The sequence below is a fragment of the Haemaphysalis longicornis genome, unplaced genomic scaffold (assembly GCF_048455015.1).
Source record: "Haemaphysalis longicornis isolate Haplotype H1 unplaced genomic scaffold, Haemaphysalis longicornis Haplotype H1 scaffold_1, whole genome shotgun sequence".
NCBI classification, from domain to species: Eukaryota; Metazoa; Arthropoda; class Arachnida; order Ixodida; family Ixodidae; genus Haemaphysalis; species Haemaphysalis longicornis.
Window position 1 is genome coordinate 278,170,941 of NW_027526203.1, and position 19,449 is coordinate 278,190,389.

Genomic DNA, 19,449 nt, shown 5'->3' on the forward strand with positions numbered 1-19,449 from the left:
TCACACTCACACTCACACTCTCACTCACTCACACTCACACTCACACTCTCACTCACACTCACACTCACACTCTTACTCTCACTCTCACTCACACACTCTCACACTCACACTCACACTCACACTCACACTCTCACTCTCACACTCTCAATCTCACTCACACTCACACTCTCACTCACACTGTCACTCACACTGTCACTCTCACTCATACTCTCACACTCACACTCACACTGTCACTCTCACTCACACTCTCACTCACACTAACATTCACACTCTCACTCACACTCACACTCACACTCACACTCACACTCTCACACTCTCACTCTCACACTCTCAATCTCACTCACACTCACACTCTCACTCACACTCACACTCTCACTCTCACTCTCACTCTCACTCACACTCACCCTCACACTCTCACACACACTCACACTCTCACTCTCACTCACACTCTCACTCACACTCTCACACTCTCACTCTCACTTTCACTCACACTCTCACTCTCACACTCACACTCACACACACTCTCACACTCACACTCACTCACTCTCACTCTCGCTCTCACACTCTCACTCTCACCCTCACTGTCTCAATCTCTCACACTCACTCCCTCACTCTCGCTCTCACACTCTCACTCTCACTCTCACTGTCTCAATCTCTCACTCTCACTCTCACGCTCTCACGCTCTCACTCTCTCAATCTCACACTCTCTCACTCTCTCACTCTCTCACACTCTCACTCTCACTTTCACACTCTCTCTCACACTCCCTCTGACTCTCACTCACACTCACTCTCTCACTCACTCTCGCTCTCTCTCACACACTCTCTCTCACTCTCACTCACTCTCTCACTCTCGCTCTCTCTCACACACTCTCACTCACACTCTCTCACTCTCACACACTCTCTCTCTCACTCTCACACTCTCTGTAACACTCTCTCTCACTCTCACACACTCTCTCACTCTCACACTCTCACTCTCACACTCTCTCACTCTCACACACTCTTACTCTCACTCTCACTCTATCTCACTCACTCTCTCACTCTCTCTCGCTCACTCTCTCCCTCTCTCACACTCTCTCACTCTTTCACTCACACACTCTCAAACACACACACACACACGCTCACACCCCCGTGCATGCTGGAAGTTAACAGCTGGGTACGGTGGCGGTCATTGCTTACAACGACAGCGTGGTGGTTTTCCGAGCTACGAGAGTTCATCCCACCTAGCAAATGCTAATAAAAACTAATACAAGTGCCTCAGCAAACAACGAGACACTTTTTTGTTTGTCCCACGTGATTTCCCTCTTCGAGACCCTCAATTTGATACCCTACATTCTTTAGCGCCACACCTCTCTGCATTTTCACCCAATCTGAGACGATCTATGACTCCCGTGTTACACGGTTCGCCATTTTTGATATTTTTCTTATTTCTTTTTTAGATTTTTAACATTTAGTTTTATCAGTTCTCTACATTTACGCTTTTATAATGATTACAGGTTGAACTTCCGTGATATCTGCATTTTTGTGTATATGCAGGGCGTTACAAGATCATGGCGGGGATAGGGGGAGGGGTGTACTCGGCAAAGAATACTACGCAATAAAACAGCAAAGGTATATCCATGAACGCCTCGCGCTTCAGAGATTCGCGGGGACAGTTCGCTTTGACACAAGACGTTTTTTTTCTAGATGCAGAGCAAGAATGCCCGGAACCATAACCCTAAACAGCTTCGACATAAATGAACGGAGCAGTGAGCGCACGTCCCTTCACCCAATCTTGCTTGTTTCGACCTGGGGACCCAGCACACCATCGAGCCTGGACCGCCTCTGTCATGAACACGAACACGGAGCCTACATCGAGAGTTTGGTATCCAATATATACGTACAATTGCTTCCAACCAGCGCTACTCTTCATGGGCAGCAGGTATAGCTGTATTAAATCTGCAACGAAAATTGTTTCCGCCCTCACAGGAGCTACGGTGTCATGTCGTGGCGAATGCAAGAGTTTGAGCTCACGAATTTGCACCCGTAATATTTTTTACCACGCGTGAATTTGAAAACACTGACTGCTAATGAAATCAGAGTCCATCTGACCCCGAGTAAATTCCTAGCATGAGAGAGTTGTGAGGCCATTTGAGTTCTGAATTCATTTTGAGTTCTCAGCCCATTTTGAGTTCTGAGTTCATTTTGAGTTCTGAGTTCATTTTGAGTTTTGAGTCCATTTTGAGTTTGAGTACATTTTGAGTTTTGAGTACATTTTGAGTTTTGAGTACATTTTGACTTTGAGTACATTTTGAGTTTTGAGTTCATTTTGAGTTTTGAGTACATTTTGAGTTTTGAGTCCGTTTTGAGTTTGAGTACATTTTGAGTTTTGAGTTTTGAGTACATTTTGAGTTTTGAGTACATTTTGAGTTTGAGTACATTTTGAGTCTTGAGTACATTTTGAGTTTGAGTACATTTTGAGTTTTGAGTTCATTTTGAGTTCGAGTACACTTTGAGTTTGAGTACATTTTGAGTTTTGAGTACATTTTGAGTTTTCAGTCCATATTGAGTCTGAGTACATTTTGAGTTTGAGTACATTTTGAGTTTTGATTACATTTTGAGTTTTAGTACATTTTGAGTTCTGAGTACATTTTGAGTTTTGAGTCCGAGTGAGTTCTGAGTTTTGCGCTCAATGTGAGTTTGAGTTTGAGTGAGCGCAGATGTGCTGCTCAGCATTGAGTCTGAGTTTGAGTGAGTGGTGATTCGAAAAAAAAAATTGTGAGTGAGTTTGAGTGAGCCGCGCCAACTTTGCCGAAGTATTGAATAATCATTGCCCGGTATACGTCGAAGTCTTCATGATCCCATATGTAGTCTTCAAAGAAGTGGTCAAGCCGTACTAGGTCGATTTGGTTTTTCTGAGCCGACTCACAAACAGTTGTGATGGTAGTTCCTGTTCCAGATGATAGTTTGAAGGCGCGGTCTGTGACATTGATGAGGTAAGAGACGTGCGCCCGAAGTGTGCACCTCAGTCTTAGCAGTCGACCCCTGACCTCGCTGTCTTCAGCAGAGTGAATGTTGTAGGGAAAAGCGTTGTGGCCGTCACGCCGTTTTAGGCACCTCCGGGTTCGCGGCCAGCCATGGCACCCGCCGCTTAAAGGGAAGCTGAAGCGCTTTCCAAAAAATTTGAGTTAGATTAACAGTTATATAGTTTCTTGCGCGCTGATTCCGAATATCACATTGAAATTTATCGTACATGAGTCCAAGTGGCATTTATCTTGCAAAAAGCGCGGCCCCGTTTGAAAGACGCGCGCTTTTCGTCTTTTGACGCCCCTGATTGGTTGCGCCCGTCATGACGTCAAAGGAGGACACCCTTCGGCCGCGCGGGTTGTCGGAAGCATTGCGAACGATCGCATGGTTGCCTTTGCGGCAATTTAGCTTGCAGTTTAATTTTCGCACATGACAGGAAGTTTGCTTTATAATTTCCCGTGCTGTTGGTTCAATTATCTTGGAGCTTAAATTTGCTTTACACGACAGAGAACCCCAAAGCAGTGACTGTGACGTCGACTAGTGGGTTCCATCAAAATATTTTTGAATTAGGCAACCAGCATAGGGGGATTTTATACCTTATGTTAATATTAGGTACTGCCTTAACTGTTTCTTATTATACACAAAACCATTTATGCCGAAGATTAATGGGCGTTTTATAAACAATCTACCAGCGAAAAGCACGTACGTGCACTGCGCGAAAAAATAGCGTTCATGCGCTGTAAACGTATATGCGAGACACATCTTGCCGGTACACGCATAAACCAACAAGCAGACTCTGCTTCCGCATTTCCTTTGTTCGTTGTCGCCCACCTTAGCCCCGTTACTCATACCCGTACACAGACCCACACGCGCGCGCCATTTCGGCAGCGGCGCGACGGCGCCTCCGCGATTGCTAGCTGCACTTCGATGAGTGGCGTCTTACTGCTTCACATGCATTTATTCTGAAAACACTGCAGCATACTAGTGCCTGCTCAGCATTATTGGCTGTAGTAGGGCTTGATTTTCGCTTGTGCGTTGCGCATTCTGCTACAATATTACGGCCACCTCGTTATAATTAACAGACCAGTCTGACAAGGCAGTTACGTTGTAGTTACGTTACTTTAGGTAAGAATCACCAAACGTTTGTGATAATGAATCGTTGGCCTGTTTGAGCATTTCTAGATTTAAGCATTTACCGCGCTTGTCGGACAGAGGCCGTATATTTACTCTTCGCTCCTAATTTTTTTAGTATCATCATTATATATATCACCGACTATCATTGGAGCACACTTGAGGTTCAGTGACAACAAGTGCTTGCCAGGTTATAATATGCAGCCACATGGAATCTTGGGCAAAAAATGAGGCCCCCGCAGTCAACACAAATTATGGCATGGTGGTGGTACGGAGTGGTGTTTTTTTTTTTAATTCCAGACAAACATCACCTTATCGTGACATGTATACTTGCAAAATAAGTAATCTGGTTGTCTTGGTTCTTTTACTTTGTAGGAATACTGTTTACCTCTTAGCCGGGAGAGAACTTCTATCTTGATTGGGCCCTTGTTTTAGTTTCGCCAAAAAATTGTTTTTTTGAACACTGCCCTGAGCCCATAGGGAAAGAAAACCGACGCGTTTAACGAAACAAGTATTTCCTGAACAAATGTGACTTGGTTTCTGGAATGGAACGAAACATCCCCGGCCAAAGTACAGCAGTATTCCCCATCCTTCCTAAATCTAGAATCTAATGTGAACATTCACGTCCGTCGCATAAAAAAAAAGAAAACCGCATTGGAGCGGTTTACAAAGTATTTAACGTAGTGTAGTATATTCTCTGTCATCAAGCACAGCCACCTCGACTGTCGCTTCCGTAAGTTATCAAGCATCACGGCGTGGCATTATTCTGCTAGGAATACGGCATGATAACGTATGCCTCATTTGGCGTTCGTGCATACTTTTTGAACGCGAAAATTGTACAAATGAGTGCTATCAACCACAACAACAACAAGTATCAATCGCAAGGAAACACGGCGAAAAGAGCATGGCCGAGGCGGCCGATCCGGCCGGAAGTCCAGGTATGACGTTTTTCAGCCGGTTTTCGCCCGCGCTCTTCGGTCTTCCGGCATCGCGCGGCGAGATGGGGGCGGGGCATCGGGCCACTTTTGTTTGCTCATTACGCCGCTTCTATTGCATGTATTGCGAAAATATTTCGTACACATGAACTATTCAATGTGTACTTGCTGCTAGTCAACTTTTCTTTTAATTCTAAAACCGCTTCACCTTCCCTTTAAGTGCGAGTCCTCCAAAATGGCGAATCATGGAGTTCCTCATGCCCCGTGGGCCTCGAAGTCGCGCAGCACGGTGAAGTTCACTGGGCAGTTTCTGCTGGGTTTCATGGCACTAATTGTTGAAAAACAGGAATCAGGGCCACGGCTCTGCACCTCCTCTTTCTCTATCGTCAGCTATAGCTAACGATAGTGATAACGCGGTCCCCCCACTCTTTTCATCATCCCTTTCCCATTTCTTCACAAAAGACAAGGACCAGCCTACGACTGAACGCAAAATTGGGTTCAGAGCTAAACAGCGCTGCACGTCATTCTTGCATTGAGTAATGGGACCATGCAGGCGTACATTCTTTAAAGGGACCCTGCAACACTTTTTCAACTCTTTCTGAAATCTTAGAGAGAGAAAAAATGCAGTTAATGGTAAAAGCGAGGTCAGCCGAGCCACATCGCTTAGCACGCTATACCATATGAAGGAACGAGAAGACATGAGGGTCTGTGAACTTAAATAAATAAATAAATAAATAAATAAATAAATAAATAAATAAATAAATAAATAAATAAATAAATAAATAAATAACGAGGTGATGCGCACGAGTGCTCAAGCGCATTTACAGAGTTCGGAAAGCACATACTCAGAGTTTGGAAGTTATGTTGGTCACAGCACTTGTTCCAAGCCAGTACTACGCAAGAACACCAACAGAGCTTTGATAGTCCGTACAGCCTGACGTGGGTCCGACCAAAAACCCAAAACTGCCCTTAGTTCATGGCTTGCGTGGTGTGGCATACACAAAGATGTTAGGAGAGTCTGCCTTGGCACTGTGAAGATTGGACAGGTACAGATGACATGTTTGATGTCTTCTGTTACATGGCATGTTGGACAGAGTGGTGAGGTGTCCTGCTGAATTTTGCAGAGGAAATGCCGTGTGTACGCCACGTTGAGACGTAGGCGGTACAATACCGCTTCCTCACTCTTGCTGAACCCAGAAAGCATCTTGAAGCTGCATTTAGGGTCAATGATATGCAGAGGCGTGTACTGACGATTCTTGTCGGTCCAAATGCACTGCTGTGTTCTCCAGGCAATCGAATGTGCGAGGGTTGCCGCATCCTTTCTTGTAAAAGGAACAGGCAGCGGTGGAACAGAGAGGCTGTGGGACGATGAGGCTGCAGTATCAGCTGCAACATTTCCGGCGACTCCGCAGTGAGCAGGAATCCATTGCAGTTCGACGCTGTGCCGCTGTTGTGTTTCTTGGAGGTGCAGATGATGTATCTCCCATGTCATCTTATCTTTCGGTAGTGATCCTAAGTATACTAGAGCGGACCGGGAATCAGTGAAAAAAGCCCATTTAGTGGGGAGCCGCCTTAAGATGTGGTGAAAAGCAGCCCGCAGCCCAGCGATCTCGGTAGCCATCGTTGGCGTCTTGTGGGTAAGTGGGACGCGAATGGCGGTTCGCGACGAGGGAATCCCAATCCCAACCTCCGAAGAGGTACGCGTCACTGATGCGTTCGTGTACACATGCGTAGGGGCTCTATAGTAAGTAATAATCAGCTCCAAGGCAAAAAAATTCAAAGCTGAGGACGGCATGGGCACTTTTCGCTTGAGGCCAGGTACAGTGGTTGTGATTTTCATGGGAGGGAACAACCACGGGGGGTGAAGAAAAGGGGCTGGGCCTGAAAATGTGAAGGTAGGACCTCCTGCGCTCTGGACATATAGAACGCTGCTAGTGGATGCCCACGCTGTCTAGTTACAATGCGCAGTTGCGCTCGACATAGCTACAGTGCCTGCAGAGTAGGAAACGAGGACGTGCACTTTCTGTCATGGTTCCCACAGTGCATGTGATCTTCGGAACCCCAAGACAGATTCGTAGTATTTTGGCGTGTAGGCCTTCTAGCCCTATACAGTTCCCTTTGGAGAGTGGGGTCAGTGCTGGGAGGCTCTAGCGGAGGAGGTCTTCACAGAGAGCATCATATAGCCTTAAAAGAGAGCTGACACTGTATCCACCAGCGCTGTTGGAGAGCTTACCAATGATGTGCACAAATGATGTCAGCTTCTCTTTAAGCGGCAAACGTGTGGTGTCCGTGTCAGATGGCGGTCAAAAGTGACACCAAGCAATTTTTGGTGATCGACATATGGTATTGGTACGGCAGCGCCCATTAAATGGTACTTGGATACATCCCGTTTAGTGAAGGCCGTTGCGGCGCACTTGGCGGGTGATATTTCAAGGCCGCGTATCGTGAGAAACTTCGCAACCGAGTTAATAGCGCGCTGTAGTCTCGCTCGAATCACGCGCCGGTTGTGTCCTGCGAACCAAATGCATATATTTTCTGCGTACATTGAGAATTTCACCGATTGCGGCAGACATCTCTCAAGACCGACCAAGGAGAGGTTAAACAGAGTTGGGCTCAGGACGCCGCCCGGGTGGACACCGCGGTTAACATTGTGCGATGTCGTGTCCCCATCTGCTACGCGCATGTAGATGCTTCTGTCGGAGAGGTAATCACAGATCCAATCGTACATGCGTCCCGAAATACGTGCGGGCCTCATAGCTGTGCACATAGCTGCATGGAGCACGCAGTCATAAGCCGATTTTATGTCAATAAAGACTGGGGTGGTTAATTGCCGTCAAGCCCTTGCCTCCTTAACATGTGTTGCAAGGGCAATCACGTTATCGATGCTGCTCCTACCCTTGCGGAAGCCTGACATCTGCGACGGATATATATACCTCTTCAGTGAGATCCTAGTCCAAGCGCTGCAGTACCATCTTCTCCATCAGTTTACCAATGCAGCTAAGGAGCGCAATTGGCCGATACGACTCAGTGTGCGTGAGCACCTTGCCAGGCTTTAAGACTGAAACAATGCGGGCGTGCTTCCACTCGGGTTCAAGGTGGCCGGTTTCCCTAGAATGGTTAAACACTGAGAAAAGCCACCACTTCGCATTAGCACCAAGGTGACTCAGAACCACGTAGCTAATGCCGTCAGGACCTGGGGAAGAAGCTTTCTGAACTGAGTCCAGGGCGGCCTCGAGTTCCGCCACACAAAAGGGTGTGTTCAGGTAAGACATGTGTTCGCCGACGGGGGGCTCATTGTTTCTATGGTGCTTGTAGGAAGTGACCCCTGCGTGGCGGAGATTTTGGCACAAAAGGCTTCAGCTACATCCAGGTCAGTTGTCTTCATTCTCAAGAAAATTGAGGTGAAGGGATGTAACTGAGCCCATGGTGCACGAAGACCACGAACTAGACTCCATATCCTCGTGAGGGGCTTTCTGGGGTCTAATTTGGAGCAAAACGACATCCATGTACGCTTGGCGAGCTTTTCCAAATGTCTCTGAATGAGCTTTTGCGTGCGTCTGGCCGCTCGTACGTCTTCGTTCGCTAAGGTTTTCCGCGCACGTCTTTCCACCCTTCCACGGATCGCCCGAAGATTGTCATATTCAGCGTCAGCCACAGTATACTCCTTTGGAAGCCTGCCGGCTTTGCTGCACAACCTCCGCACTTTCGTGATGCTATCGATAGCGTCACCTTAGGACGAGAAAGTGCCAGCTCTCTCTTATATTGGGGTGGTGAAACCTTTCCAGTTCACAAATTGAACCGCAGGTTTACAACGACCTGCAGGAAAGCCACCCAGAGTGATGTACGTTGGTATGTGGTCGCTTCCATGAGTCTTAATGTCGGCATACCAGCTTGTGGTCGTCAGAAACGCCGCGGAAACCATGGTGACGTCAAGGGCGCTCGACATCCTTCCACGATGATATGGTTGGTCCCCGGCGTTAACTACACATAAACCAAGGCGGTCAACAATGTCCAAAGGCGACGTCCTTTAGCCGTGTTTTTTTTGCTTCCCCACGAAGGGTGGTGCGCATTGAAGTCTCCTGTCAGGATGCGTGGAGGCGGTGTAGCGCGAATAATGTCTTCGAGGCGAGTGGCGTTCAGTGATGCATTTGGAGGGATGTACACAGCGATAATGGTGAAAGATTGATTGATTGATTGATTGATTGATTGATTGATTGATTGATTGATTGATTGATTGATTGATTGATTGTAAGGTTTAACACGCCGACGCGACGCAGGCGATGAGGTGCGCCGTAGTTGAGGGCTCCGGATTAATTTTGACCACCTGGCGATCTTTAACGTGCGCCGAAATCTCGTACACACGAGCGTTTTTGCTTTACACCTCCATCAATAATGGTGAAAGAGATGCCAGCATGTCGCACTGTGGCGGCAGGTTGTGTTCGAGTAGGGTAAGGTCATTACGCCCCCCTAGTAAAATCATCGTCTTTGCTCCTCTAGTGGATGACCGCAAAAGTACGTATCCCGATAATCGTACATCGACGGTTAGTCGTGACTCCGATGTGGCGATGACCGGGAATTGACATTTTTGAACAAACTGGCGGAAATCTGGAAGCCGCTAAGTTCACGCGCGTTCCGTTGGAAGATTCTTTTTCCCGAATTTGGTGCAGTGAGGGAGCCCGTATCATAGTCGTTGCTGCTACAGCCATTGTGCGAAGAGAGGGGGGATGAAATCGAGAGTCGTCAACACTGCTTTGGCTACTGGTGAGGAAAGAGGGCTGAGAACCAAGCGAAGAGCCTCCACGAGAGTGGAGATTGAAGAAGCGAGGCGTCCGGAGCTGCTCGCGGCTGACGATCCTCGCTGTCCTTTCAGTATGGCACGAGAGTTGGTTCTAGTTGACCGAGCAGCAGAAGTGGGCGTCGTAGCCTGTGTTGATGATGGGGAATTTGTTGGCTTAGCTTCCGGCGCTTTACGAGGAGCTGCTAGAGGGACACCTTTTGGATCCAAAGGAGGGACATGTGCAGGGTTCGGAGGGGTAATGCCTGTTCGATCCGGAAGAGGGGCACCGGCTCATTTCGGAGCCGGAACGCCCATTGTATCTGGAAGAATTGTAACTGCAGATACAGTCTCCTCGAGGGTTGCGGTTGTTTTGGATTTTTGTGGTTCCTTGCTATGAAGGGTGGGTAGTGCCGGGAAGTCTTTATCGACATCCATGGAGAACTGTTTGTCTCCCTTCTGCGTACGCCTCCTTGAAGCTTTTTTGCGTGCAGTGATGAGCTGCCCTTCTACGGCAGCTTTGGCAGACTTATAGTCAGTTTTATGAGTGGTCTTGTATTTGTATATTGTTTGTTCATCACGGCGGGACGAGCATTTCCCAGACGTCACTTCGTGTTCTTTCCCGCAGTTGGCGCAATGAAGGTTCTCGGCTTTCCACGTGGAACGGTCGCGCCTCTCCCCTGCCGGCTATCTCTCCCCGTTATCGAGCCGTTGCTCCGTGCCAAACGCTTGGGCGGAAGGGGGCGTGGTTTCCCCTCTAGCGCTCAAGGGCAAAACTGGTCACCCGCGAAGACTGTCCGAGGCAGCGTAGTGTAGCTTACGCTACAAGAGTACATCACAGAATGGTAGACGCTGGCTCTTCCTTGAGACACTCGTGGGGAGTCCATCGCATTACGCCAGATAAAAGCGTATTACGTGGGTGGCAAAGTTCGTAGTTACAGTCTTCATCTACAGAATAATAAGCTGCCTCGGCTAGTAGTTAATATCCGGTAAAGCTTAATTTGCAAGTTATCGCTAGAATTATCCAACTTAACTCACTAAGCCATATTTCCATCTTCTTCGTATCCTTGCCTTCCCTTTCCTTAGGTTAAATGAAATCCCGTTGTATTTAACTAAATATGGCCATGCTAGCCCTATGATCTGAGTTTCACCAGCGTTAATTTCCGCTGCAGTGGTTCACAATTTGATGGAAAGCTTGAAGCGTTTGGTGCAGCGTCCAGCCTCGCAATCTCGCTGGACAAAAACTGTCACTCTTTTTCCGCTCTTAAGCCAGCTGTTATATGAAACAATAATTCTGCGGAGTGAGCAGGAAGTGGGGAAACAATTAAAGGGGCCCTGAAGGCAAAATAAGGTTTTCTTCATTATAAAGACTGCTTTCACCAGATAACAACAATAACAATTTAATAACAAATGTCGGAAAAATAAGGGGAAAAACATTAAAAAGAACATATGAACCACTGGCGACTCCCCAACCACTTTCCGGAGATTTCTCTCTGTTGTCACAGAAACGTTTTGTGCAAATGGTGGCTGCCGACCGAAGTCTCCGCCAAGAAACATGAGTGGGCGATTTAGCAGCGCCTCTAGCTCCTCTTGATCGTATAACTTGAATCCTAACGTGCAGTTAACACACTGATAAATATGTTTTAGTGCTGTCCCATATTACGTCTCTCCTGCCCATAATCCGTCATTGCCGCGCGAAATTCCAAATATTTGGAATATTTCAAGCGCTTTTTTTTTCGTTAAAAACACGTCTTTCGTGTGGCTGGAATGGAGCTGAACGAGTTACCAAAGTCTAATTCCTTCCACTTGAGCATAGTTAGACTTTGTCTTCATGGCCCCTTTGATGAGATTCGAACGCAGAGTCACGATATGACAGAGTTACAAACTACGGCAGCATTCATCCGAGCTTTTTGTAATGATTTGAGAATAAGTGGGCATCACTTTTCACTTAGTTATCGTACCAAGTCAAGTCGCTGAGTTCAGTGTCACTGAGTTTCGCGCCGGAGTTTAGTATTGCTCAGTGTATGATGTCGCGAAATATGCAAGAGGAGGTACCGGCCCCATTGCGACCTATGAACTGAGTTTTATTCGCAAAGTAGTGTTACAGCTGAGTGCGTACCGCGTCGTTTTGTAATGACACCGCTTTTTTTACTGACTCCGCCACCCTCCTGGACGAAGACAGTGCTTTACTGCTGCGCACATATCCAGCCAGGCGATTATGTAGACACTTCATCTGTTGCTGTTGCTGCATTTATATACCTCAGGCACCAACTACGCTCCTTAGGCGAACTTGCGCCGTCTGCTGCCTCGCTATGTAGTGAATCCACCTCGAGGCAGCGGCCAAGCACGCGCGCAGCTGCATCTAGGGAATCGCCCGCCAGACAGAATTTTGCGGACAGTTTCCGGTTGCTCTCTTTGGTCACGCAGATCTCGGAAACTGAGCCAAATAATGCGTGAGTGGTGCTTCAGATAATAATAGGGATGCGAGACCAGCGTACCTCCTGGTGTTGAGTGCAGAAGAATGATCTTCGTTTCTGGAGAAGGTCCAATTGTTGCAAAGCATAGGTCGGGGGTGAAGCACAATAAGTAGAGAGAGAGATGGGGGACGTAGGAGGAAGGGTGTCCGACAATTGCAAGCGGGGTGACATGACGGTTGCACGAGAATACGTTCCGCCAAATTATGCGTTTAAAAATAATACTTGAGGCCAACTTTACTTCGAGCTCTAAATATGTTCGGTGCATCATTGTTTACAGGTGAGCGCTCCACAGCAGCCAATGAGCGCACTACTCCTGAATAACGAAAAAAAAAATCGAACTCTATTTTCTTCAAAAGCGTGGCAAAGGCGATAGTACTTATCTTGCTTCTTTTAATGAAAACAAGTGGTACGTTCACATGATAATGTGAGTTCATCATTATAACCAACCTTACACAAGAATTAAAATCTCAATTTTTACCTCTTTTGCCACCAGTACACTCAGACAAGCTATGCGAACCAGTGTTTTATTCCTTCCGCTCCATCGTGTGAGCCAACACCACCCTAGCCAGGCGGAAATCACATTTAGTAATAACAGGAGGCTTCAAAGAAAGAAAAAAAGACAAATAAACTCAGTGGAGACCATGAAATGAGACATGCGATGTAAGCACAAGTACTCCCGGTTTAATTAAGTGACTGCATGAATTAAAAAAACACGCATTGATTCCCCAAACTAAACTTGCAGCTGCAAATATTTTGGTTAATATTTTCTTTAATTCGAAAGTTCGTCCTGAGGCATACTACATGGATGCATTTACAGAAACATGAACAAGTAAGTTTTGTGTATGAAGTTCAGGAGTTCTCGGTGAAACGGTCTATGCACCCAGCGTTGTAGGTCAGGAGGGCGGCCAGGGTGGAGACCGGTTCCATGAAGGTGCCGCAGGTGAACTTGATGCAATCCCGGGGAGGTTCACAGCAGGTGCTGCACATTCACGACCCGTATGGCAGAGTCGCAGAATGGGCAGGTGGATTCGTATGGGCCGTGGTATTGCGATGGCGAGGAGGCAGTCATGGACGGCGTAAGGGCCACCCCAACGTGTAGTCTGCGCAGCGCAACCTCCTCTCGGTGAGTTAACTCACCAGGGAGGTTTCAACCACACGGGGGTATGAGGGCTCGTTCGGTGTGCCGGAGATTTTCCTTTTGTCCTTCCAGGTGCCCGCAAGCGCATTCGGGGACAGCTAGAAGTGGTCGCATGACGGTACTCGGACGGCTAGCTGAGTCTGTCTCCGTATTGCCAGGCACAGATAAACGGGGCACCCAGTCGATGCGTATCTGCAGTACCGTGCTTCTTGCCAAGCGATGAATTGCATCTGAGAAGGATGTCGATTGTGCCACGCGACGAATGTCATGTATGGCTTGCGTTGAATCCGTCCGGATGATTAGTCGAGAGTACGGCCCTGCCATGACAAAAGGTAGTATTGAGACCAGTCCATCATGTATTGCAGCCAATTCAATAAGATATACCTGTGGCAGTGGATTGGCTGCATAGGAACTGGTTCGGTCGGCCTCCGGTAGCTGGGGGCAAACCAGTGCGGTATGTACCATGCCAATTTCAGCGCTGGTATCTGAATACGCAATGACTACGTAGGTGTCTGTACAACGAAGACCAGAGACCTGTGCCGTGGCCTTGCGAGGGACTGGGCGAATTACCTTTCCGGCATCTGCGTTCAGCGTTTCCCACCCTTCTAACGATTCTAACGACAGTCAACTAAACTATGAGACATTTGAATAGGCCTGCACAAGCCCTACGGTCAATCATTGTTCCTAGCGCAGCAATGTGGATGTATCATGAGGTTCTGCATATGCATTAGCTAAACGATGTTCACGCTGCGGATTAGTAAATCCGAAGATGTCGTTCTGCGTCGCAGCACGACAACGCTCAAGTAAACGTTTAAGCCACATCTCAGTTTCGTCTGGTTCTTTCTAAAATTGGACCCCTTTCGGGCAGGAATTTATGCTTTAGTGGAGATTTGGGGAATTACATCCATGAAAGCGCCTTAAAGTGTGCACAACTAAACCATTCGTGAAATTTCATTAAGTATATACGCCATGTTTAGAAGAAAACATTTGTCAAAGTGTAAAAAGCATTATAGAAAATAACAAGCAGGGCGTAGCGATGGTTGCCCAAATTGACAGTCAACCCTGCCCAATGAATGAAATCTGTACCGAGAGGCATATTTAAGGAAGACTGCATTCTTATTGTAAGAGATAAAAGCAAAAATAAGATTAGAGATTGCCTCTTCAAGTTACGCATTTATTACCACGTTATCACTTCAGCCCTTGTGATTGAAAACACCAGATTATTGAAAATCGCCAACCAGTACTTATTTCAACAATGAAATACCTGGCACAGCTCGCGTGCGGGGGAAGATGGGATCGCTGCAAAATAGAGAAAATAGTGATTTCTTAATGCCACGAGCGGACGAAAATAATATATGCCGTGGGATGCGAGACGTCCGATGGCGCAACAGTAGACGGAGGTCATGTCCCACTTTCGGCAATCTCTCGGAGAGCTGCGCGAAACGCGTCGGGCATGAGCGGTGATGCATACGGCCAGCTTTAGGCTAGTGCTCTAAAGGAAAGCAAGATAGTACGAAAATAGAAATATCGCCCAGATGAGTCCATTTTTCCTTCAACATTCTGCATTCAGGGAGCCTGAAAAGTAAGAGCAAATCGTGCACGACCTTCACCAGACATCTGCGAGAGACCGGATTGGAGGTGGGCAAAAGAAACGGTACAGAGGCAACAGGAAAGCCTTACGAGTAGCCCATCTGGCTTCGGCTACTCTTTGCCGGATGCGAGGACGCCACGCATGTCCAAATAGCCGTGTTCGATAGTCACCATAGCCGCGCTTAGAAGCAATCAGAATGGTACACATTGTCTTGCGTGTCGGAAAGAAACCCGACATTCTGCGCTAAGTCAATGGGAACATTTTCATCCTAAAAAGGCAAGTAAGGGATGGCTAAATATGAAAACAGAAGAGGTATAGAGTGAGTCACCATCGACCTTTCTGAAAGCCCTCGTCTCAATCTGGTTTGTAAGTGCTCGCTACCGGGAGCTCTGCAACCTTCGCCTCTGCAACCATTCTAAGCAAAGCTTGCGTAACTGAATGTTGCTCCATGTTGCTTAATTTCTTTTTGCTTCATTGATACTCGCAAAATTAGCTTTAGACAAGGCAGATGACTTCAACTCTTTCACAGTTCCCTTCCTTTGGTCTCGGGTATTGCGAATAGAATAAACGGAGTCCACTTTATTACGTGCGCGTAGAAATCCTTCGACACCTTTTGGTTGTGCTTCTACGCACCAGAAACAGAAAAGCAAACGGAAAGACAGGGATGTTTACCGGGCGTACAGGACGGTTTGCTACCCAAGACTTGGCGAGTGGTAGTGAGAGGATAAAAGGGAGCACTGGCCAAACGAGGCGGATAGGAGCGGATTCCCGCGCGCACTTACATACTTAACTGCGATACAAGCTATTGTTGTAATCTCGCTGCGAATTGAAGCCCTCACATTTGTGGTTCACCGCACCAAACCTACGCTTCGCGCGCCCCATAGCCCTGTGGTAACAGGTGAGCGCTAAAACACATTTTTTTGAAGGCTGCGCTTCAGATATTAGGCCACTGCAGCAGAGGTCTTCGGAATAATTATGTTCTGACATTTCATTAACTGCAAACCTGACAATGTATGTGCGAAAACTTTTATTTTCCGCCTTGATCACGTGCATTATCGCTAATGTCTCGTCTCAATTGTTTCTATCTTTAGATGGCTGATTATTACAAACCCATTGCTGATGTTTTGAATCAGTTTTAGCATTCATGCATTTGTTTAAATATAAAAAAAAACTTCTTGGTAGCTTGCACAGTCACCATGAGTGCACTTTAGAGCGGCTACCACGAATAGATTTCTGCTAAAATGAACATATACTGATTATTATTTATACCCCTTAGTTTACACCCCCGACGCTTTCACTGGCATTCAAGTATAAGGGCGAAGAACTTTTAGCGATGGAGGAACTCCATCTAATTCTCGTGCTATTGAAAACAGTATCGGGCTGCAAGCCGAAAAATGTGTCCTCCAGTCCCTATATAAATCCTGAACATAACAAAAACCAGACATGTCCACAATATTCTTCGACTATTTACAGTATTAAGCCCAAAATTATTTAAACTAGAAAGTGTTTCCCTTTTTCCTCAGCTTATCTACTGTTAGCATGAATATGTGAATGCGCGTGACTGTTTTTGTATGCTTATTCTCGTGCGTGAACGCATGTGCAAAAACTTGTCTTTGCGGATTAAAAAAATTGAAAAAAAAACAGCTCCCCTATGAGGCACGCAATGGTCGACAGCAAAGAGATCAGTTTCTACCACCCAGTTGTTTTTAATTTACGCCAGAAATTTCGGGCACACAAGTGCTTTGTAGCAGCTGTGGAGTGTAGCCGCCACTTCGGTTGTACGGCAGCTGAACGCACTTGCCAACAACTGCTGGGCCACCACACTGTGTGCGCGTGGGCACTTGCGTGTGTGTGGGGGTTACGCTCGAAGCCCTCAGGCGCTAATGTTAAATGGCGCCCCGTCTTCTCACTACGCAGGTGCTAGCATTCACTCTGCTCGGCTGGGCAAGGGTCAGCGGGCGGGCACCAACGGCCGAAGCACCGTATCCAGCTTCCGGAACCACCACAGCTGTCCGGGTACCTGCCGCGGGGCCAAGCCTCTCGCCGAGCGGCAGCGCTCATTCCAGGCTTTCTCGGAGCCCACAAGGCCTTCCAGCTGGGCAGTCGGACGACTGGTCTACTCGGCTCAGCGGGGCCGTGCGCTCGGGTCCCCCCCGCCGCAAGGAGCAGCCGCCGACGACGGCCCCCAGCGTACAGGGGTCGGCAATGACTGCCCCCAGTGCCAGCGTCACTCGTCCGAAGGCAGTCAAGCGGCCACCCCCGAGCCCACCGGCGCAAACGGCAACATCCACTGAGAGGGCTTTCCTGCCCAGCCAGAGGAAGCCGTTCCTGCCCAGCGTGAGCCACACGTCACAGCGTCCCGATACGCCAGCCGAACCTCACGCAAGCTCAGTCGTGTACGCGGCTTCAAATGTGTTCCCCCGGAGAGCTGTGCAGCGTGATAAAAACGAAACGGGCCAAGGCGGAGAAGTACGCATATATTCTTCAGCTTTCAGCGACAAACTCGCCACTGCTCATGATAACAGGCAGCTAACGCCGCACTCAAGCCAGGGGCATCCACAAGTGGCACGTCGCACGATCACTATTCCGTACCAAGTGCCGCAGCGGCCTCTTCCCATTCCCAGCGGCCTCACTGATATTCATCCTGATAGAAGCCGACCATTTAAAATGTCGCAAAAGGTTGCCCAACCACTGCCCAAAACGCAACAGGATGTGGTTACTGATACGGAATTCTTGGTGCCACGCCTTCCCATTTCTCTCAATCCCCCTGATTTTTTTGCGCCAACATCGCGCACCGTAAAAAAGGCCGCACTTTTCCGTGACCAAAAGCTTCCTCGTCAGCCGCCGCTATCACCGTCAAGTTCTTACCGAAGAGACGAGCAAACAGCTAATCGCCACAATGGGCAGGGACACTCAAATAAACGTGGCCCACTGAAAGACGATGTAATTTACTCCAGAGAAGTTCCATACGCGGGCGATAGCTCAAGTTACGAAGAAAATGAACAGCGCGAACGACATGACCCTGTGAACGAGGCATCACGTGTTCCTTATCGCCGCCCTCTGTTCAGTTTTCCGAAGCCAATAGACTTTGGACTTTCAAAGATGGATCAAAAAGGTTGCAAGACAACTGTTAAAGAGCTTAAGCATGTACCAAAGGACGCGTTAGGAACATCCTCCTCGGACCTGCACTCTCTGTTCAGGTACAAAAGAGGGGCGCCTGCTGAAGCGAAAATGACGAGCATCGTTATGACGAAGGAATGCTTCTTTCCTGATGATCCAGCAGACAACGCCGCCGAAAGCACCCCTACACAAACGAATTCCCCACTTCCCCATCTCACCAGCCACTCATCGAGGAGGGAGTACCTAAGCAGCTACGATCCGCAATCGCGATCTACCCACAACACACCAACGTACGACTCGTATTATCCGCACCCACCTAACCCTCGCGGGCAGTACAGCGGTGCAGATTTCCCTGAATTTCGCGGAAGCAAATTTCGGACGTCCCGCTTTCGTCCCCCTGACTATGGTGACGGAAAGTCGACATACCACGGGGGTCCCCGTTACGAAAGGGGCTTTCCGCGGTCAGGAATGGATTCCAAAAGCCCCCGAGGATCACCGTCAGTGGTCTTTGATGGACAGGCCACAGATGAAAGGCAACGCCACCGGGGCAGTTCATTCCACCGTGGCTGGCGTGGAAGCCACGCAGGCGCAGAAGGGGACGAAAACGAAACGCGGCGTCAATACGGCCACCGCAGCAGCCTGCCAGATGCGAGCGCCCGTGAGAGCCGGGGTCCTCCGCCGCCCAAAACTATGAACAGGAGCTTCGCCTTCTACAGGCGCGATGAGAACCCGGATAAAGACCGTTTTGTGGAGAGCTACTCGACCGCTCGTCGAAAGACGTTCTCATCCGACTACGACAGTGACAGGGACGGTTTCTTTAAGTAACAACGGTGTGGTGTTCGAGGCGAACTAAATGTTCCCGTGTTAATTGTAGTAGGGTGCTACTTTTCCATACACGTAAAACAACTTGTTTTATGTGCACTATTATATATAATTCAAGCGCATTTATTCAGTGATGTAAACCACACCAGGCACCGTGAATCGTGTTGTGACGCTGTTTTGTTAATCACTTTACCACGAATATACCACAATGTCTGTCTTTCCTTGTGGCTACTGTCATTGTTAAGCTTCAGCACACGGCAAAACCAAAGAAGCCTCTTTGAGTTGCATTTTCTCCTAGTGTGGACCTCTTAGCTACTGCTGCTACACGAATGGTATCCTACCTGCACCAGAAACGAAACCGATAAGATCTGTTTCGGGATTAAGTTTTCTTCTTTTTTCAAATGAAAAGAGAGCAAGATTTTTACTCAAAGTTGCACTAAAAGTTGCTTTCCCTCTCG

The 19,449-nt window shown here is 47.9% G+C and overlaps 1 protein-coding gene across 1 annotated transcript in view; it reads left to right on the forward strand.

Moving 5' to 3' along the window:
- LOC144158990 (uncharacterized) overlaps positions 1 to 19,158 on the forward strand; it is a 337,501-nt gene extending 318,343 nt beyond the window's left edge. The window contains exon 2 of the mRNA XM_077690214.1: positions 16,967 to 19,158. Within this exon, the coding sequence (XP_077546340.1) occupies positions 16,967 to 17,343 (377 nt within the window). The 3' untranslated portion in view covers positions 17,344 to 19,158. The remainder of the gene's footprint in view (positions 1 to 16,966) is intronic.
- Positions 19,159 to 19,449: the final 291 nt, after the last annotated feature.